The sequence below is a fragment of the Opisthorchis viverrini genome (genome assembly GCF_000715545.1).
Source record: "Opisthorchis viverrini unplaced genomic scaffold opera_v5_16, whole genome shotgun sequence".
In the NCBI taxonomy this organism is placed as follows: domain Eukaryota; kingdom Metazoa; phylum Platyhelminthes; class Trematoda; order Opisthorchiida; family Opisthorchiidae; genus Opisthorchis; species Opisthorchis viverrini.
This window is the reverse complement of record NW_008751672.1, coordinates 2,603,124-2,620,581: the sequence shown is the minus strand read 5'-3', so window position 1 is coordinate 2,620,581 and position 17,458 is coordinate 2,603,124. Positions and strand designations below refer to the sequence as shown.

The window sequence follows — 17,458 nt, the reverse complement described above, 5'->3', positions numbered from 1 at the left end:
TATAGTATAGTATAGTATAGTATAGTATAGTATAGTATAGTATAGTGTATTATAGTATAGCATAGTATATATAGTATAGTATAGTGCAGTATAGTATAGTACAGTATATAGCCCCATTCGTCCTTCAGTCACGGGATTCGTATCAGGTGATCACGCATTGTCTGGATCCTCGAGTAAATGACCTTTCAGATAAAACGTTCACGCGAATAGTGGAGCATCCCTTCATCTGCAATGCACATACACAGAAGGAGGACGAATCAGAGGATTAGCGAGGCTGAAAGCTGTGAATTCGTCACTCGAGGAGTCAGCTGACACGTGACCACTTGACGCGATTTCCGTGATTGAAGCACGGATGGCGCTATATTCTTTCTCAGTAGGATGGAATCACATTGCTGATCACCCGCTCTTGGGCAGGCGGTTTAGTCTTCAAATACTAACCGGGATGTCTCATGTTCGAAACCCCCTGGAGTTCGATGAGGTGGCTATGATTCCGAACAAGGATGAGAATGCTACACAATTCTGATCGGCTCCAAACTTTTACCGACCTTCGCTATACTACCGGGAATTCAGATAATACATCCACACGAGCTACAACATTCAATTTGGTGTCAGCAACAAACTTTCGGCACACAACAATCCCCTCAAGATATTCCTTCCAAGGCAGGCAAGCCCTCTTGCAGGCAGTAATGGTGTTGCTAGTGTGAGGAGATTTTGGAAGTATATTTGTCTTGTGGTGAAGCCAATATATGCTGAAAAGTTGAGAAGCACAATTCTGCCGTTTCATCCCTATTGGGAATAATCAGCAGCGCGAATCTGACGAAACTGGAACCCGTGACCTCCCGGCTACAAGTTTGAACTCTTGACCGTTCGGCCACGAGCGGTTGAAGAATCGCATATTTCCTCACCACCTTGCCATTTGTGGGAATTAATTGAGTCTACGATTGATGGAAGCTTGTGATTCCATATAGGCAACATGAGAAGTGTTTTCTTTCCATGCGACGCTGGCTAAATTTACCACCAGTAGCAGATAAATCGTGGGAGCGCTTTCCCACCGAGTTCAATCACACTGATCGTATTAGTAAGCGTTCTTTTCATAAAGGAAACTACTCACAAGGTTGCTGAAAACTCTTCGTAAGCCCATGATCGGTTTCGCACCTCTCGGGGCTCATCAGGTAGGCGCAGTCCCCGAGTTTCCGTCAACCTCATGTTCTACTTGATCCCAAATTGGACTGCTTTCGAGAAATACACTCATTTGCGAAACCGTTCGTGGGCTGTCGAAGAGTTTTCAGCAAACTTGTGAGTAGTTTCCTTTATGAAAATATACTGCGATATCTCGAATATCGTGCCAACTGAAACATGAGGCGGCCTGTGTGCAGCACATTCAGTTGTAGAATGTAGATTCATTTGAGTCTCTCGTGAAAACCAAATTGCCTTGCAAATGAGTGTATTTCTCGTTGAGCATTCTTTATTATTAGGTTCTCATTTAGTCCTTTTCGCTACGTTTGAACTTCCCAGAAAATATCTCGTCCTGCAGACATGAAATCGACGTGTTCGACTAACATTTCATTTAGATTTAATCTACCTGGGGATAATGACTTGCTTGCCATAGCATTATCGGAGAGTTCGTCCCAGAGAAATACTCCCCATTCGAAAGTTTCTCGTTGTTTTTGTCGGTTTCGGGCGGAAAATGCAGCCTGGTTTGTTGTCTGGAATGTTGATAGTTGGTAGATCATTTCAGTACGAACGTGGTCGGGGGAATGCTATAATAACGGAAAGTCTCGTCCCATCGACTGTGTAAAGAAGTGAGAGAATGAGTGAACAGACGGTGATAAAAATAAGCGGGTGGGCTTGTATCCCATTGTTTCACTGGGAACGAGAGAAATTAGAGTTCCTCCGCTTAATCCCCACGAATTCTGACTTGCTGCTTTCATAAACGTCATGTGCGGATGCGGTTAGAATCAATTTTTTGTGAACGACAACCATTTAGGCCCAATGCATTAAGTCCGCGCATGGAAGGGGTCCCAGTGTACTGCCAGAATCTGCGTCTGCGCCCTTCCCTAATCAAAGTGTTCATATCATGCCTGAGCACGTTCTTGGAAACAGTTAGTTAGTTAAGTCTGATGGAACATTTTATAAAGAGGTACCTTGTCTGTGGAAAAGTCATGCTTGAGTAGACTCGGTGGATTTTGTTCATTTTGGCTTAAGCCCTAGAAGGTGCTGAACTCCTGGTGCCGTTGGTACAAAGCGTCGACCATTGGGTGTCGCAACAAACTAATTAGATTAAGGTGAGTGTACAACAATTGCTTCCAATAAAACCAAGATTGTGCCTAATATGGACCCCAATGGTACAGTGACAGTGTGGGATTCCAGCCCAAAAAACCTTCGTAGGATTACATCACTTTAGACGTTTGCCGGAGTTTCAAATGGTTCAGTAGCGTGTGCTAAACAGTCCACATACACTTGCACTGAAAAGATACAGAACGCAAGGTAAGAAGTCCTTTAATTCATCTCGATTACATGAATTATTTGAAGAGACACACTGGTTCACTGATAGGGCGAAATCCAAATTGCAAATAGCAAAATCTCCTCACAATATAAGCCAATAAGCGACTCAGAGGGAGAGTAACTTCACAAGATGAGGAAGATTTCGAGGAACCAGCCAATCGTTGCCATTTAATGTGGTTTCCGTGATCGAAGGATGAGCGGTAACCACACTACTGTTCAGTCCCTCAGAACCGAACGGTTAAGTATTGAACCACTAGCTGAAATGATGCGGGTCGGAGGCTCTCCGCGCTTCGTGAGACGCGCATTGTTGATGATTTCCCAATAAGGATAAAACAGCTGTGCAGTGTTTCTCGCGTTTGCAGGATAGATTGTCTCCAATCTAGATCGCGAATCTCGCGAAATTGCCTAATTTTGAGGGACTCGATATTCCGGACAAGCTGATCTCATCCCTAGTCAGTAGTTTGCTCGCAGTCGCAAATGAATTAACTTGTAGGAGGTCGACAGTGATCAGCAAAGCAACAGGTAAACTCTTTCTAGAACAAACCGTTATTGTTTCTCCTTAACTGCATGTTTGGCCTGCAATTATGCAACAATTCAACGACTCTCACCAATCAGTTTGGATATCTAGTATAGTATAGTATAGTATAGTATAGTATAGTATAGTATAGTATAGTATAGTATAGTATAGTATAGTATAGTATAGTATAGTATAGTATAGTATAGTATAGTATAGTATAGTATAGTATAGTATAGTATAGTATAGTATAGTATAGTATAGTATAGTATAGTATAGTATAGTATAGTATAGTATAGTATAGTATAGTATAGTATAGTATAGTATAGTATAGTATAGTATAGTATAGTATAGTATAGTATAGTATAGTATAGTATAGTATAGTATAGTATAGTATAGTATAGTATAGTATAGTATAGTATAGTATAGTATAGTATAGTATAGTATAGTATAGTATAGTATAGTATAGTATAGTATAGTATAGTATAGTATAGTATAGTATAGTATAGTATAGTATAGTATAGTATAGTATAGTATAGTATAGTATAGTATAGTATAGTATAGTATAGTATAGTATAGTATAGTATAGTATAGTATAGTATAGTATAGTATAGTATAGTATAGTATAGTATAGTATAGTATAGTATAGTATAGTATAGTATAGTATAGTATAGTATAGTATAGTATAGTATAGTATAGTATAGTATAGTATAGTATAGTATAGTATAGTATAGTATAGTATAGTATAGTATAGTATAGTATAGTATAGTATAGTATAGTATAGTATAGTATAGTATAGTATAGTATAGTATAGTATAGTATAGTATAGTATAGTATAGTATAGTATAGTATAGTATAGTATAGTATAGTATAGTATAGTATAGTATAGTATAGTATAGTATAGTATAGTATAGTATAGTATAGTATATAGCGGTCAAAAGGTGTGCCATGTTGACTGTTTTTAGACGACTTTTTACTCAAGAAATCACGCGGATCACATCATTTGATGTGGTGCTGATCACTGCCTTTATGGTCTTTTTGATGTGCAAACCGCTGATGATTCCGAATGTTTCTTCCTTTTCTGGAAGATAAAAATTTACTTGCAAGGTTTAATCCGAATTCAGAACTTTCCAATAAATACCGATTCTATATAATTTCTGCCTTTAAGATCCTCAACGCCAGATTTTCTTGGTGCAAGATTGAAATCGTCTTCCGTGTAGGAAAATTTAAGTCACCGGCTTATCAATGTGCATGTGTACGCCCTTAGAGCTGTAACTTGACAGAAAGGTCCACGATTTTTTGGCGAATATTGTGTGCCACTTCTGGTACTGCAGAATTCCATGCGGGTTCATCAAAAGATAAAATGAACTTGGCGTCCTACAGCACTTTTCACCGCATCAGATCGGCTGCCGTACAAAGGCCAGAAGAAACAATCGCTGGTCCCTGGAACGTGGTGTGAGTATACGGATGCACATACACGTGACTCGATTGCGCTACCCCCACATCATTTTAGCGTACAGTCTACCTGAAAATATTTTGAGTACGGCAACCTCGAGGTTAAAATTTAGGACTTTCAGCGTATTGTGGCAAGGTGCACTGAAATTTGAAGAGTAAACAAGACGATGTGCACTTTTGGCCCCATTATTGATTGTCTAAAGCTCTGTAAGTGCTCTAGTATTATGAGGTCACCAAGGGAGCCAGATTCCTGTGCTTTTGGATTGTTTACTCAATAGTAATTATGGTGGAGCATTCATTGTTGGTAGCAGTAAACTGCTGCTGAAAATTCGCTCCATTCGGACATTCACTTTAATTTCTCGTCCTTTTGCTCACTACACTTAAAAGTTGATTCATAGCGTTCTGGTAACATTATGCTGTTGACTTGACTTGATTCAAGTCAGAATCGGGACTACGTGTGTTGTTCGAAGTTCGTTCAGGGTACTTACCAAGTAGAGATCCAAATCGTAAACACTCCAGTTGAACTGGGCCACCCTCCATTGGTTGACGCAGGAATGTGTCGCGGATAAAAGTTTTTGTTCAACTATGAGATGTAGGTGAATGGACGCTTGTTCTATCACGCGTTGTTTGGCACACAGATGTGGCGATGGGATTCTCCGAAGATAGCATTCCGGTGAATTTGATCTGAGTATGCCCCGGTAGTAGAACACACTCTTCAACAACGTAATAGATCGAGCCAGTGTAGCCTCTCCTTTGATCACATGAACAAGGTGAATTGTATACGGTTTTGGGTTTCGGTCAATCTTTGGAAATACTGGAGTCTTGATGATATCCAGGGGACTTGGAAGGTACCACTTGAGTGTGAGGGCCTGTGAGCAGATAAGATATGCGCATATGCATAATATTTCTGATGTGGGATTTTCGAAACTACACTGTTCTGACTTGGTGAGCAGGCATTTTTCTAAGCCACTCGCTCATATTTGCACCCCGCACAACCGTCCTGGGCTCCAGACAAGCGTGATAAGACTGGAAATACTTATCAAGACGATTATCACCTTCAGAGTGATTTCGCTATTGCCTCAAAAGACACCAGACTGCTCAGTCCAGCAAACAATTATGTATGTATTTATAAGTATTTATAAGTATTTATAAGTCGAGACACTACCGTAGTTAATTGTGCATTTTGCAAATTACTGGTGCATGCGCGTTGTGACAATACCCTGACAGATCTGAGCGCTCAGATGATTAATGACCCAAAGCATCCATCTATCTGTTATCGATGCGGTGCACATAAGCTGTAGGCGTCAATCTAGATTTAACAGGATGAGATCGGCGACAAATGTTCGGAGGGCCTTGGCAAGCCAGCCTTAATATGATGGACTAACAATGAGCGCCAGCAAAAGTTGTCCACTTAGCATCCATTTGCATGCGTCACTCATCGGTTCCTTTATGTTTCAGTGTAATACAGTGACTTCCCCAGTGCAGCTCCGGTTAACTGTTACTGAGACCTATTCATTAACACTACTAATGTTAAGGTGGTAAAAGAATGAAATGGCATAATGCACTACTCATAAGGTTGTTGAAAATTCTTCGAAAGCCCACGACCGGTTTCGCCCTTTTCGGGACTCATCAAGTAGGCGCAGTCCCCGAGTTTCCGCCAGCACTATGTTTGACTTAAGACCAAATTGCACGGAATTAGCGAAATACAGTTGGTTGTAAACAAATTTGGTTTTGCGAGAGATTCACCTGAAACCCAGCTGAATCTCTCGTTTGTGATGTTTCCAGGAGGGGGGGGGTCAAGTTATATCCAGTAGCAGTGCATGAAGTCGACATTGAATAGTGTCGGCTGAGTTTATTCGAAGTAGAGGCCTAGAGACATTAACTTTACCTCTAGCCTAAATCAGCTACAGGATTGCAGCACTGTCGACGAAACAATCGCCTCGCTTTTTCAACACCAAAATCCATATACCGCGAACAAACACACTAGTTGTGACTCTATTTCAGAAGACATCTCGCTGCTGAAGTAGTTAGATGCCATTATGGTGCAATTTGAAAACATTACCAGTTCGACGCCAGTTAAACAAACCTTTGACAGATACATAGAACGCCACCAAAACCCGCACCATGTTTCCTTCTACAACTAAGCACCTGTCGCACGGATAATTAACACCTCTCCAATCTAGATAGATCATAGGAATGGATTCATCCCATTTTCAAAGTGTACGTTGGCCACCAGTTACTGTGCCATTTTCCAAACACTTCAATTTCTCGAGAGGAAGTAAGTTGATAGCCGGCCACCGGGTTGGCTCCAGAACAGCGGTCAGCATTTTACTCCGGCATGTCAATCCGAAATTTGGCTATGTTTACTAAGCTAGTGCCGACTAACCGAAATCGATCGTGTCCAAATATACAACACCTCTCGAAATGAGTCACTAGCTTGTTCGGAAGTTGAATGATGGACCTGATCGGTTCATTCGTTGGTTCGTTCCCCGTGCCGTTTTATTTCTTTTTCTGTAAACTGATGTATTTTGATAGTCACTGCAGTCCTAATTAAACATTTCCCGAAGTTCCCCCACTTGACAAAGACGGTGAATAAACACTGGCGAATAGGAAGAACTCAAAACTATCTAATCCCCGAGTTAACGGATGCTGAGGTTCCCGATACGGAACTTTGGGTGACGCGTTGGTTCGACAATCCCGAATATCAAAAGGAAGAATTGGGTTCGTAATTCTGCGGTACTCAATTGTTCACGATCGTAGCGTTCAGGTCTGTCACCGACCGGAACAGTGCAGTGTCAACGTTCGCACACCAAACAACGGCGAGCGGAATGATGGCTCGGTAGCGTGGGCTGCGATTGCCCTTTTCGACGACGGTCTCGTGATGCTCACTGCACGTGCGATCACACGGAACCGATAAGAAAGCAAGTCAAGACAGGCTCAGTAAACGGGACACGGACGCGAACGGGTAAGTAGGTCAGCAGCGCACATTCACACACAGACACACATGTCAATGCATGAGGGTGGGAAAGGGTGGCCTCTGCGACAAGGTGAGTGGCGGGTACGGATACGCAAAGCAGCTGGAGATCAAAAGTACACGGACGGAGTAAGCGAATGAATGGGGGAATTGCCATAAGGTAAACTTGGATTCAACAACGGATAGCAGTAAATCATATTACGTAGTCAGCAATCACATCGTTAACCGTGTCTGGCAATTTATTCCCAACGACATTGCAAAGCTTAGCAGACAATGCAAGCATCTGGCATCTATACTGCTGTGCGTTAAAAGTGCGAAATTAATCCCGCGACTGTTTGAGAAAGCTCGATGGTGATAACGTAACCGACACCTGGGTCAGTAAATTATTATTGGTTCCACTTCATGTGGCCAGCTCACCCTAAAATGACTGACTTCAGTGTCCCCTAAAAGAAGGGCAATTTTTCAGTGAAGGATACCCATAAGTTGTGTACCTATTAGCAGTATGGTAGTTGCGAATGAAACAACTATTCGTAAGGTGCGTTTCTCTCTCCTTCTCTTTGGGTACTTGCGAAAGGGTGGTCCCTAAACGAACGACCATTTGCGTAGAGGTATATAGCTATTCCCCTCTAGACAAACCCGTCCAATGAGAAACTCCGTTCCACCGACATTTTTGGGAGTGCTTTCACTGTCGGATCAATTGCACAGGTAGCCACCTATACGGCAGAACAATCACATGAGAGCAACTTATGCTAATGGTGCTCATTATCTATTCCAATTATCTTCAGCCAATTTGCCTGAACGTGATCAATATTGTCTGATTAGACAAGAATTCAACTGTCATAATGAATGATTGAGAACAAAAACAACTCAAGAACAAGCCATCGGGGCCACTTAGTAATGGACCGGGAGGAAAGAGGGCTTCCTCATGGATCTTGTCAACAAAACAGAAGACTAAGTTTCACTCGGAATATGACACACTTTTGCCTTCCGAAGAAAAAAGCAAGACCATGCACCTCAAACAAAACGCAAACGCGACTGAAGAATATCGCTCGAGTTCGGAGCACCGGCCACACCGATCGCTCCGCCCAAACATGAACACCGCGATCTGTTCATACGTGACGATTCAGGTGCATACAGCATATGCTAGTGAAGTAGTGGCAACAAGCTCGTTTCGCATGCCAAACGTCCGGAGTTCGAACCCCGCCACGGCCAAGGATATATACTGCCGATGAGCTTTAATGAGCGTGTAACTCGATTTCAGAGCTCCCTCTTCGGCGTGGACTCACAAGAATAATTCTCCTAAGGCAGAGAGAGGGTCGTTCAAACCAGAGTGATGTGAAAGCGAACTCTACTTATCTCATAACCCCCTACAAGTAATCTTTTTTTCTCAAACTATGGGTTTCCAACCCTGCTTTTCTGAGCTTTGGTATGCCCATCAACAATCATACTAATCTGTGATATGTTCAGCCATGTAAGGAAGACACACAAGTGAACAAGAAAACAGTGGGTGCTATCCGATGTCTGAGTCTTCCGTGGACTGTAAATTTCAATCCTTTGTGAACCTTACGGACTCAGAGAGCGGTATTTTGATCCTGCCATGAAACTGTGAAGTTTTCATATTTGCAACTTTGCCTTCCTACGAATAAGACATCATCTTGGAAAATACTTGAAACCGATTGGGTAGTCATCGTTTGGTAGCAATCGGTAGATTTATTACTGGGCAACGTTTCGCTTTTGACACAAAAGCTTCGTCAGTCCAAGTGACTAGGTTCCGAGGTTGATCGAGATTTAAGGCGGAAGGAGAACCAATCAGCTAAGTCAAGCTAAATCTCTGTTGGGTGTCGGCCGAGGGATTTTAGTGTGTTAGAGTGGTTGAACAAGTGTTGGGTCGGTGGGGAAACCTACATGTGTTTGGGTCCTGCCTAGGGTCTAGTTCTTCTGGTTCGGTTCATTTGATGGTTCCTCTTGAACTTCGTTTGAACCTTCTGTTAGTCTGTGTGGGTGAGCTAGTGCTAAGAAAGTTGTGTAGGAGGGATGCTGTGACCTTTGGTCGGTTGGGGTTTCCACCCCTACCCCCCGGTTTTTTCTAATGATCCTAAGTGGATTGACAACCACACCGTCACGTGTCAACTCGGCTTATCTAAGATCGCTTTCCGTACGCTCGCTAGCTCCACACCCTCGATTCTATTCACGCTGTGATGCTTAGCAATTTCCACCACCTCGGCTATCAGCCGCTGTTGTGTGACTCGCAGTCCCCGTCTTAAAACTTCCCCATTCTCCAGATCTATTCTATGTCCCGTGTCTAAGGCATGTACCGCCATCGCTGAGTCTTTGACCAGCGTTTGGTATTCTTCTGCATTCCTTGGTAGTTTGTTAATCCTTCTTTTATGCTCACCAATTCTGGTGTTGCTTTTTCACTTTGGACTTTGTATCTGACCTACTAATTTTTGGTTTAATATGGTTTGTTTAGAAAGGCCATTCATCTTCCTTCAGGACAATATTGTCGAAAGTGTCCCATGGCTGTTGCATTGTGTCGCTATGAGCTTTTGTCAGGAAAACTTTTGTAATACAATCGGGGCTAAACTTTGGTGAAATCTTGGCTTATAATCAAATTTTAGCTTCGGGAGAAGTCGAAATAAAGTCTGTTAGTTGCTCGAAAAATCCATCGAGTTCAGCTGCGACGCCAAATCGCTTAGCTTGGTGGGAATGAATTCTGGAGTTCAAGGCTGACATTGGAGTTTGATAGGCTGGTTGGTCTTACATAGGTCCTGTTAAGTTTGTTTGGAAACATGGTTCCACTTTATCTTCAGTAAAATACTTCACTAGTTTCTCTCATATGCTCTTAAAAGCGATGTCAGAATACCAAATGGGGTTTACCCTGCTGAGAATAGAGACTAGCTGGATTTGGGTCCCCCCGAAGTGCTTCACGTTGGAGTTCTGAGAGGCTTAAACTGGGTGCAAGTACTACCCACATGAGCGGAGTTAGCGCTTGCTCCGTAAGGAGGTAACTCAATAACCGTCCAATCAGACCGCAGTCGGGAATTAGTGGTGACAGATTTGATCTACGTGTAAACATCACCGCGAGATATATTTTCAGACTTTTGATAGCGCACACTAGTGACGATGCCAGTCAACGCAACACGGAAAGCCCATTGATGATTCGATGACTTCAAGGTGGCTAGTCTACGTTTAGTGAAATGTCACTTGAATACGGGAGACTACGTCTGCCTGATGAGTTCTAAGAAGGGCGAAACTGGTTTTAGGATGTCGAAGAGTTTTCAGCAACCTTATAAATAATGTGTAGTGTAACACGTCAAGAAAAGACACTGGATGCCTTAATTTCTATGAGGGTGCGTTCCATGTACGCTCACTTATGCAAACCGACGCTCGGCCTACTATCAACTATGACAGTTATTAGTTTGGAAATAGATCCGAGGTTTACCATCTCATCAATCATGTGTGAAAAACGTTAAAATGTTTGGTGTCCTTGAAGCTGCCCCTCAACAGTTGCACACGAACCCGCTCAGCGCACAAACCTGAAAAGTACCACAAAATACTTGACCAGGGCGACCGGCTTACCATGAAGTAAACACAACAAGACGATGTTAATTAATTTTGGGGTTTGGCGGGATAGGTATGTTTGTTCATAGCCACACCACTCTCGTTTGAACGGCCGTGTTCCTGTTCTGGCGTAATTATTCCGGTAAGTCGCACGCTGCATCCAATGAACGGTTAGAGGACTAACTCTAGCTATCAGTGTCTTCGTCAAAAGATAAGCTTGTGTGGAAAACCTCTGTCAACGAAACGGTTCAGCTTCGCATCCTCAGGTTGTGTCCTGTTCTGCGTAATTATTCCGGTAAGTCGCACGCTGCATCCAATGAACGGTTAGAGGACTAACTCTAGCTATCAGTGTCTTCGTCAAAAGATAAGCTTGTGTGGAAAACCTCTGTCAACGAAACGGTTCAGCTTCGCATCCTCAGGTTGTGGAAGATGCAATCTCATAGAGCTAAGATTTCAGCAGATTGGCGAAAGACAACATATTGTGAAATAAACTATCTACGTTCTCGTGCCCGCCAGTACCTTTTTCGTTGTCTAAATGAAATTGGACACCAAGATTTTTCATGCCGTACGGTTTAGATTGCAATCCCGCATACGAGTCCTGGTTTGCACTGAGACGAAAGATATGCCAAACCGCTCCACGTACCAATGAACTAACGAACAATTCTGATGATCAGATAAGGGAATTACGTAGACCGGTTTCCAGGAAACAGTGGTCTATTTTCTATATCCTCCTCACGCGCAAACTATTTTTGTTACTATCTAAATCGAACCTTGCAACTAAGAGTGTTTCCATACATACACAAGAAGGCCACGCCCTTCGGTGACTGTACTCGCTGTCTCACTTCAAGAAAATCCATTTAGACCATCCTATTGGGATGACTTTTGCTAGTCAGCCGAACAACTGGAGAATGTCCGAAATTCAATGTTCACAACTGGATTGTGCCCATGTATACTTTTGGTTCATGCCACATTTACTTAGACTTCTGATCTCAAGATATGCCAAATTCTCTTCTAGTTCTTGACAATCTACTATTTAGTTTGACAATACAACCTGAATGTTCACAACCTGTCACAGGTTCAGCTGAAACTGACCACTGGCGAAGTAGTTCTAATGAAAAAAGACGTACCCCAATATCTTGAACATCAGTTCCTCTGGATCTAGAGGATGGTTCGATGTCAGGAACAAAAGGCAATTGATTCTCTGGAGTTTCAATTGAACCTCTCTTACGTGCACAAGTGATTTTTATATCATCTCAGTAGTTTTTCAAACAACCCTACAGCATCCGAGAAATACACTCGTTTGCAAATCAATGTGCTGCACACCCCTCATGTTTCAGTTGGCACGATATTCGAGATATCACAGTATATTTTCACAAAGGAGACTACTCACAAGGTTGTTGAAATGAAAACGAAGAGTGACGGTATGTCGAAGGGGTTCTACTTCAGTGTGCGACGAACGCTACTGGCTATTCCTGAGAAACGCCCACCAACTGACAGTAGAATAATATGCGTAGAACAAACTTCTATCGTTACATGAATCTCGAGCTTACCATTGTAAAACTATTGACTGGAATATCCATGGTTCGAAGCCAATCCCCGCTTTTCGACTGCTCCTGTTTAGGCTAGGGTAACCTGACAGTATCTGTGCCCTCGTGGTCTTTGAGGTACACAGCACCTGGGCTGGCATATTTTCGTATGACTCACATCACATTGTATCTGCACGTGTTTTTTTTTAATCAGTTTAGCACACCGTCGAAGAAAGGAGACCTGACGTGTACAAAGCAACCTGAGTGACACACAGTTTCACCATTCGATTGCTTCCCATGTGTAAAATCTTTGGTATTCACTACAAAGCTTCTGTTCTCACTTGGATCAATTTTCTAACTTTTTAGGTTGAGTCTGAGGAGAGACAGGCTTCCCCGAAATCCATCCTGCAAAGGTCACCGGTCCGTTTGAGGGGTTTCTTCGTGGAAGGTGGAAAAACTTCACAGGAGACGATATCAAATTGGTGAGAACTTCACTCCTTTTGACGCCTTTTCCCATATGTCCGGATATTGCCTATTCACCCACTGGATCAAATAGCTCCAGATAACTCAATCGTTAGAGCACGAATTTGCTGAACCCAACCTTGGTATCTCGACGGTTTCTGTCTAGGCTTAAGCAACCCGCCAAGATCTCCAAGTCCTCTTGATTCCTTCGGGTGGCTTTGAGGCGTTATACATCAAGAAACTACAAGTGAAATTTTTTAAAAACAAATGAGAATCAATACCAAAATTATTGCTTCGAAGCTGGATTATTTGTGGTCGTCCACCTAACAAAACTATACACGTAAAGATAAACAATTTTATTGTATATTGACATTCAGAGTACATGTTCTGAATCAAAACAAAGCGGTTTTTGTATTACTTCAGTCACCTGGATAACTATACAGATGCGTTCTGCTCAAAACTCACCAAGAACCGCATGGATTTGTGGCGAAAAAAGCAAAAGGTAAACCAGTACTCACCTAACTAATGGACTCACTGTAAGACTCTTCCCAGTGTGTATTTCAAAGTCGATGGAAGTAATTGTGTCGTTTCACTGCAAACGGGCGCGCGCGCACACAAACGAGAGAGACAATTTATGTCGGACAGGTGAGTTTGATTGGTTCTCATGTAGCAGACAAATCAGAATGATTTCACTTCTCTCCGTGGGAAAATCGGCTTCTGGTAATAAGGTGGAAATTTTGGACGGGAAGTCTACTCATTTCCCAAACTGAAGAAACGAGATCGTTTTCCTGTTGCCTTAAGGCGTAACACGAAAAAGATAACCGATTGAGTGGTGGTCAGTTTGTCCGGTTCCATTGTTAGAAGACATTTATATATATATATATATATATATATATATATATATATATATATATATATATATATATATATATATATATATATATATATATATATATATATATATATATATATATATATATATATATATATATATATATATATATATCCCATTTTGCGTGCCTCAACGAATTCGCAAGAAATCAAATCAACGTAGTTACCTCAGACAGCCTCCTTACCCGCAACGATAACCTGGAATTAATTGCGCTTGTTAAGCTCGCTCATTGACCCCTGGCTTTTCCTGTCTTCGGCAGAGGTGGACAAACCTCGGTGAAGTGGTAGACAAATTGACAATTTCAGTACTTGCCAAGCATGGTGCTGCCTAGTGAGTAAACTAAGCTGACAATACAGTCATCCGCTTAAAAAAACGAATTTTTTTATCGGTCACATACAGTCTCATCGGATGTACACTTGGATTGTGACAACCATCATCGATAGTGGCCAGGCTATCACAGTCCTCGTAATCCATAACCCCAGTGGGTTTACCTCCGAAAGGGATAATAACATTCAAAGTATGAATACTAAGTAATGAATGATGATGGTGCTAGCTTAATGAATATTCTACAGAGCGTACAAATCAACCGACGAACTTACCAAAAGTGCAACGGTTAGAAGGAAAGCACCGAAACTGACTGCAAGTCTTCGACTAAAGTGCGCCGACTGACCTCGAGGCAACCTAATTCTTGAGGAAGCGACGTACATGAGTTTCTTCGTTATATTTTTCCTGGTCAAGACGAAAAGTTAGGGGAAGGAAGTGTGTATTATCCGACAGCCGGTATGCATCCATCCCAGTGTGGCACACAGGACATCACAGACCATTTCAAACCAAGCAATATAGTCCATAGAATCTTGGATATGTTTCAAAATATTATGGTCTTAGTACGCTGCCTGACAACAGCCAACCATGCGACACTATCGCGAGCATCGGCTTTCATACGATTGGCACCGATGTACGCGCATTACGATCGATGGCTGTTGGGCAGTTTGATTGGCCTATATTTGTTTACGGTTGACCCGTTTGCTTTGAGCAACAAAACCTGTTTTGTTAGTGAAACTATGCGGAGAATACCAGCGTAATTCTGCTGCTCCATACCCAGTAAGGTCGGCTGGAGTCAGATGAACGAAACTGATCCCCACTCTCATCCGTTACGTTAGCCATATTTCCATCTTGTCCAAACTAAAAATTCGAAGTGATGTCGTATCAACTGTGATCCTTTTACATTGCTGTGAGGTATACATTAAATTTTTCTATATCTCCGATACATAAGACTGTTAATTTTTCGAGAAATACACTCATATGCAAATCAATTTGGTTTCCACGAGAGACTCAACTGAATCTCTCGTCTATGATAATCTACTAGTGAATGTGCTGCACACAGGCCGCCTCTTCATTCGGTTGGCACGATATTCTCGAAAACAGCCCAATTTAGGTTCAAATCGAACATAAGGTTGACGGAAACTCAGGGACTGCACCTATTTGATGAGCCCCAAGAAGGGCGAAACCGGTCGTGGGCTGTCGAAGAGTTTTCAGCAACCTTGTGAGTAGTTTCCTTTATGAAAATAAACTGTTAATTTTTCTTTCAGATTCTTTTCGCAGCCAACGATTAGAGTCTCTCGTCACGTGCTCATGAGGGAAATTCATGGAACCAATGACTTTTTCTCATCCGATGTATAAATACTTATGATACCACAGGTAGGACTGGCTTTGGGTTGACAGATAAAGGCAGAAGAAGCTGGAGATCGGACAAATTCTGACCCCCGGTTGAGCCATCCATCGCCTATAAGTATATCAGTACTCGTGTCTTCCATGATTTTGCTTAATGAACGAACATTAAAACGGCCGACTAATCTCCACCATCAACATCGTTATCCACAGCATAACACCAGTATTCAACAATGATAATTTGCTTTTGTACAAGTCCGCAATTCATGGTTGCACGCAGGCTAGGATACTGTCGAGGAGTCCTACCTGGACTGGAGGTCAAAGGGCCTGACCGCAAGGCAGCACTGCTTGGTAAGAAATGCAGACACATTACCATTTTTAATGAACAAGCCAGCACACATGTTCCAACCTTCAACATGGAGAACCAGGGGACTGTTTTGGTCAGACCTCTAATCATTGACCAACCTGGTATGAATGATTCTGTGAGTGTCGCAAGGACACTCCTAATATGGGTCACAGAGGCACACAAACCTTCACACTACGGTAGGGTTCAGTCTCATCCTGGCGTAATTCCGAAATTCCGAGATATCCAAATGTGCCCCCACAAGCTTTCGTTTCTTGACCACCCGAAGTCATTCAGTCCATTGTGCTGTACGAAAACTAGAAGGCAATAGCTTGATTACTTGTTTTCCACTATCTATCGGGTTAACGATGACCAAAAGTCGCTTCTGCCCTATTAATTATAGAAAATCCACTTATCGAAAAATCCGGGTGAATAAGTGGTAATCATCGGTCATCAAGGAATGAACGAATTTTCAACTTGGTGTACGGCGGCTGTCGCTTTTAGCATGCGAAATAGAAGTCCGTCAAAAGGACCTTTCCGAACAGAGGTTTTCATCAGGAAGGGGTTGAAAGGTCCTGTATCCCGTGATGATTTTTCTTAAGGAGTTTTGCTGTTCTGTTTCAACCACGTCATGAGCTTAAGACCACAACGTAGGAAGCATTTGGATCGCGTGCGATAAATTTCTCAATTCTGTATCTTTGGTCATAAACTTTCCCAAATGTTCAGGGGACTGGCAACGATCTGTGGACAGCAATCGAGGGCCTCCGGACGAACGGCAGTATACACGTAGTACAACCTGGTATTATCAACCGGTACGCTGATTGTCGGATCTGTTGGTGGAACTTCAGAACAGGACAGTTTTAATTTTTCAGCGATTATTGTACTGCTTGTGAACTGCAAATCGCAGTGAGCGAACTGAAGAATATCACAACCGAGAGACTCATCTGAGCATCCCGTGATAACCGAACTGATATGCACATCAGAGTACTTTTTGAAATCTGTACAATTTGTGATCAAGTGGGACATGACGTTGACGGACGCTCGGGGAATGTGCCTACCTAATGAGTCCCAAGAATGGCTCAAAGAGGGATGTCAAACAGTTTTCAGCAGCCTTGTGAACTGTTTTTCTCATGGAAATGGAAGAAGCTCAGCAGTTCAAAATATGCACCGCCATCAACTGGGATTTCTACGGTAAAGTATATAAGGAACGACATCATTCGAGCACAAAATGACATGAATTCACCTTTAAGAATTCAAAATAGGTTTAAATTTTGAAGACAAAATAACTGGATATGAGGAGAGTCATAGAACCTGATCCGTGTAGAATGACACCTTGAGTGCAAAGTGAAGAGAAATGCAAGTAATATGATTCGGTTGCGCGCGTGTGATGAGCAGCTAACGCCTCTGTGGAATGGCAAACGAATCCTCCCCAAGAAGTCTGACAAGGACGGAATCAAGTTTTGAATGTTGATGAATACTGGGGCAAACCTGAGTGATTCTCCCCAGGTTATTCGCAAATCAACAACATAAGGAGAGGATATCGGTCGAACAAGCGGTC

At 42.4% G+C, this 17,458-nt stretch overlaps 2 protein-coding genes across 2 annotated transcripts in view; one reads left to right on the top strand and one right to left on the bottom strand.

Annotated features, from left to right (window-relative positions):
- The window catches only part of T265_01520 (hypothetical protein), a gene marked incomplete at both ends in the record, with an annotated part of 54,957 nt that extends 40,233 nt beyond the window's left edge, over nucleotides 1-14,724 (bottom strand). The window contains 2 exons of the mRNA XM_009165561.1: nucleotides 4,963-5,343; nucleotides 14,489-14,724. Of these exons, the coding sequence (XP_009163825.1) occupies nucleotides 4,963-5,343; nucleotides 14,489-14,596 (489 nt within the window). The remainder of the gene's footprint in view (nucleotides 1-4,962; nucleotides 5,344-14,488) is intronic.
- T265_01521 (hypothetical protein) overlaps nucleotides 1-16,721 on the top strand; it is a gene marked incomplete at both ends in the record, with an annotated part of 55,806 nt that extends 39,085 nt beyond the window's left edge. Inside the window, one exon of the mRNA XM_009165562.1 lies at nucleotides 16,627-16,721. Within this exon, the coding sequence (XP_009163826.1) occupies nucleotides 16,627-16,721 (95 nt within the window). The remainder of the gene's footprint in view (nucleotides 1-16,626) is intronic.
- Nucleotides 16,722-17,458: the final 737 nt, after the last annotated feature.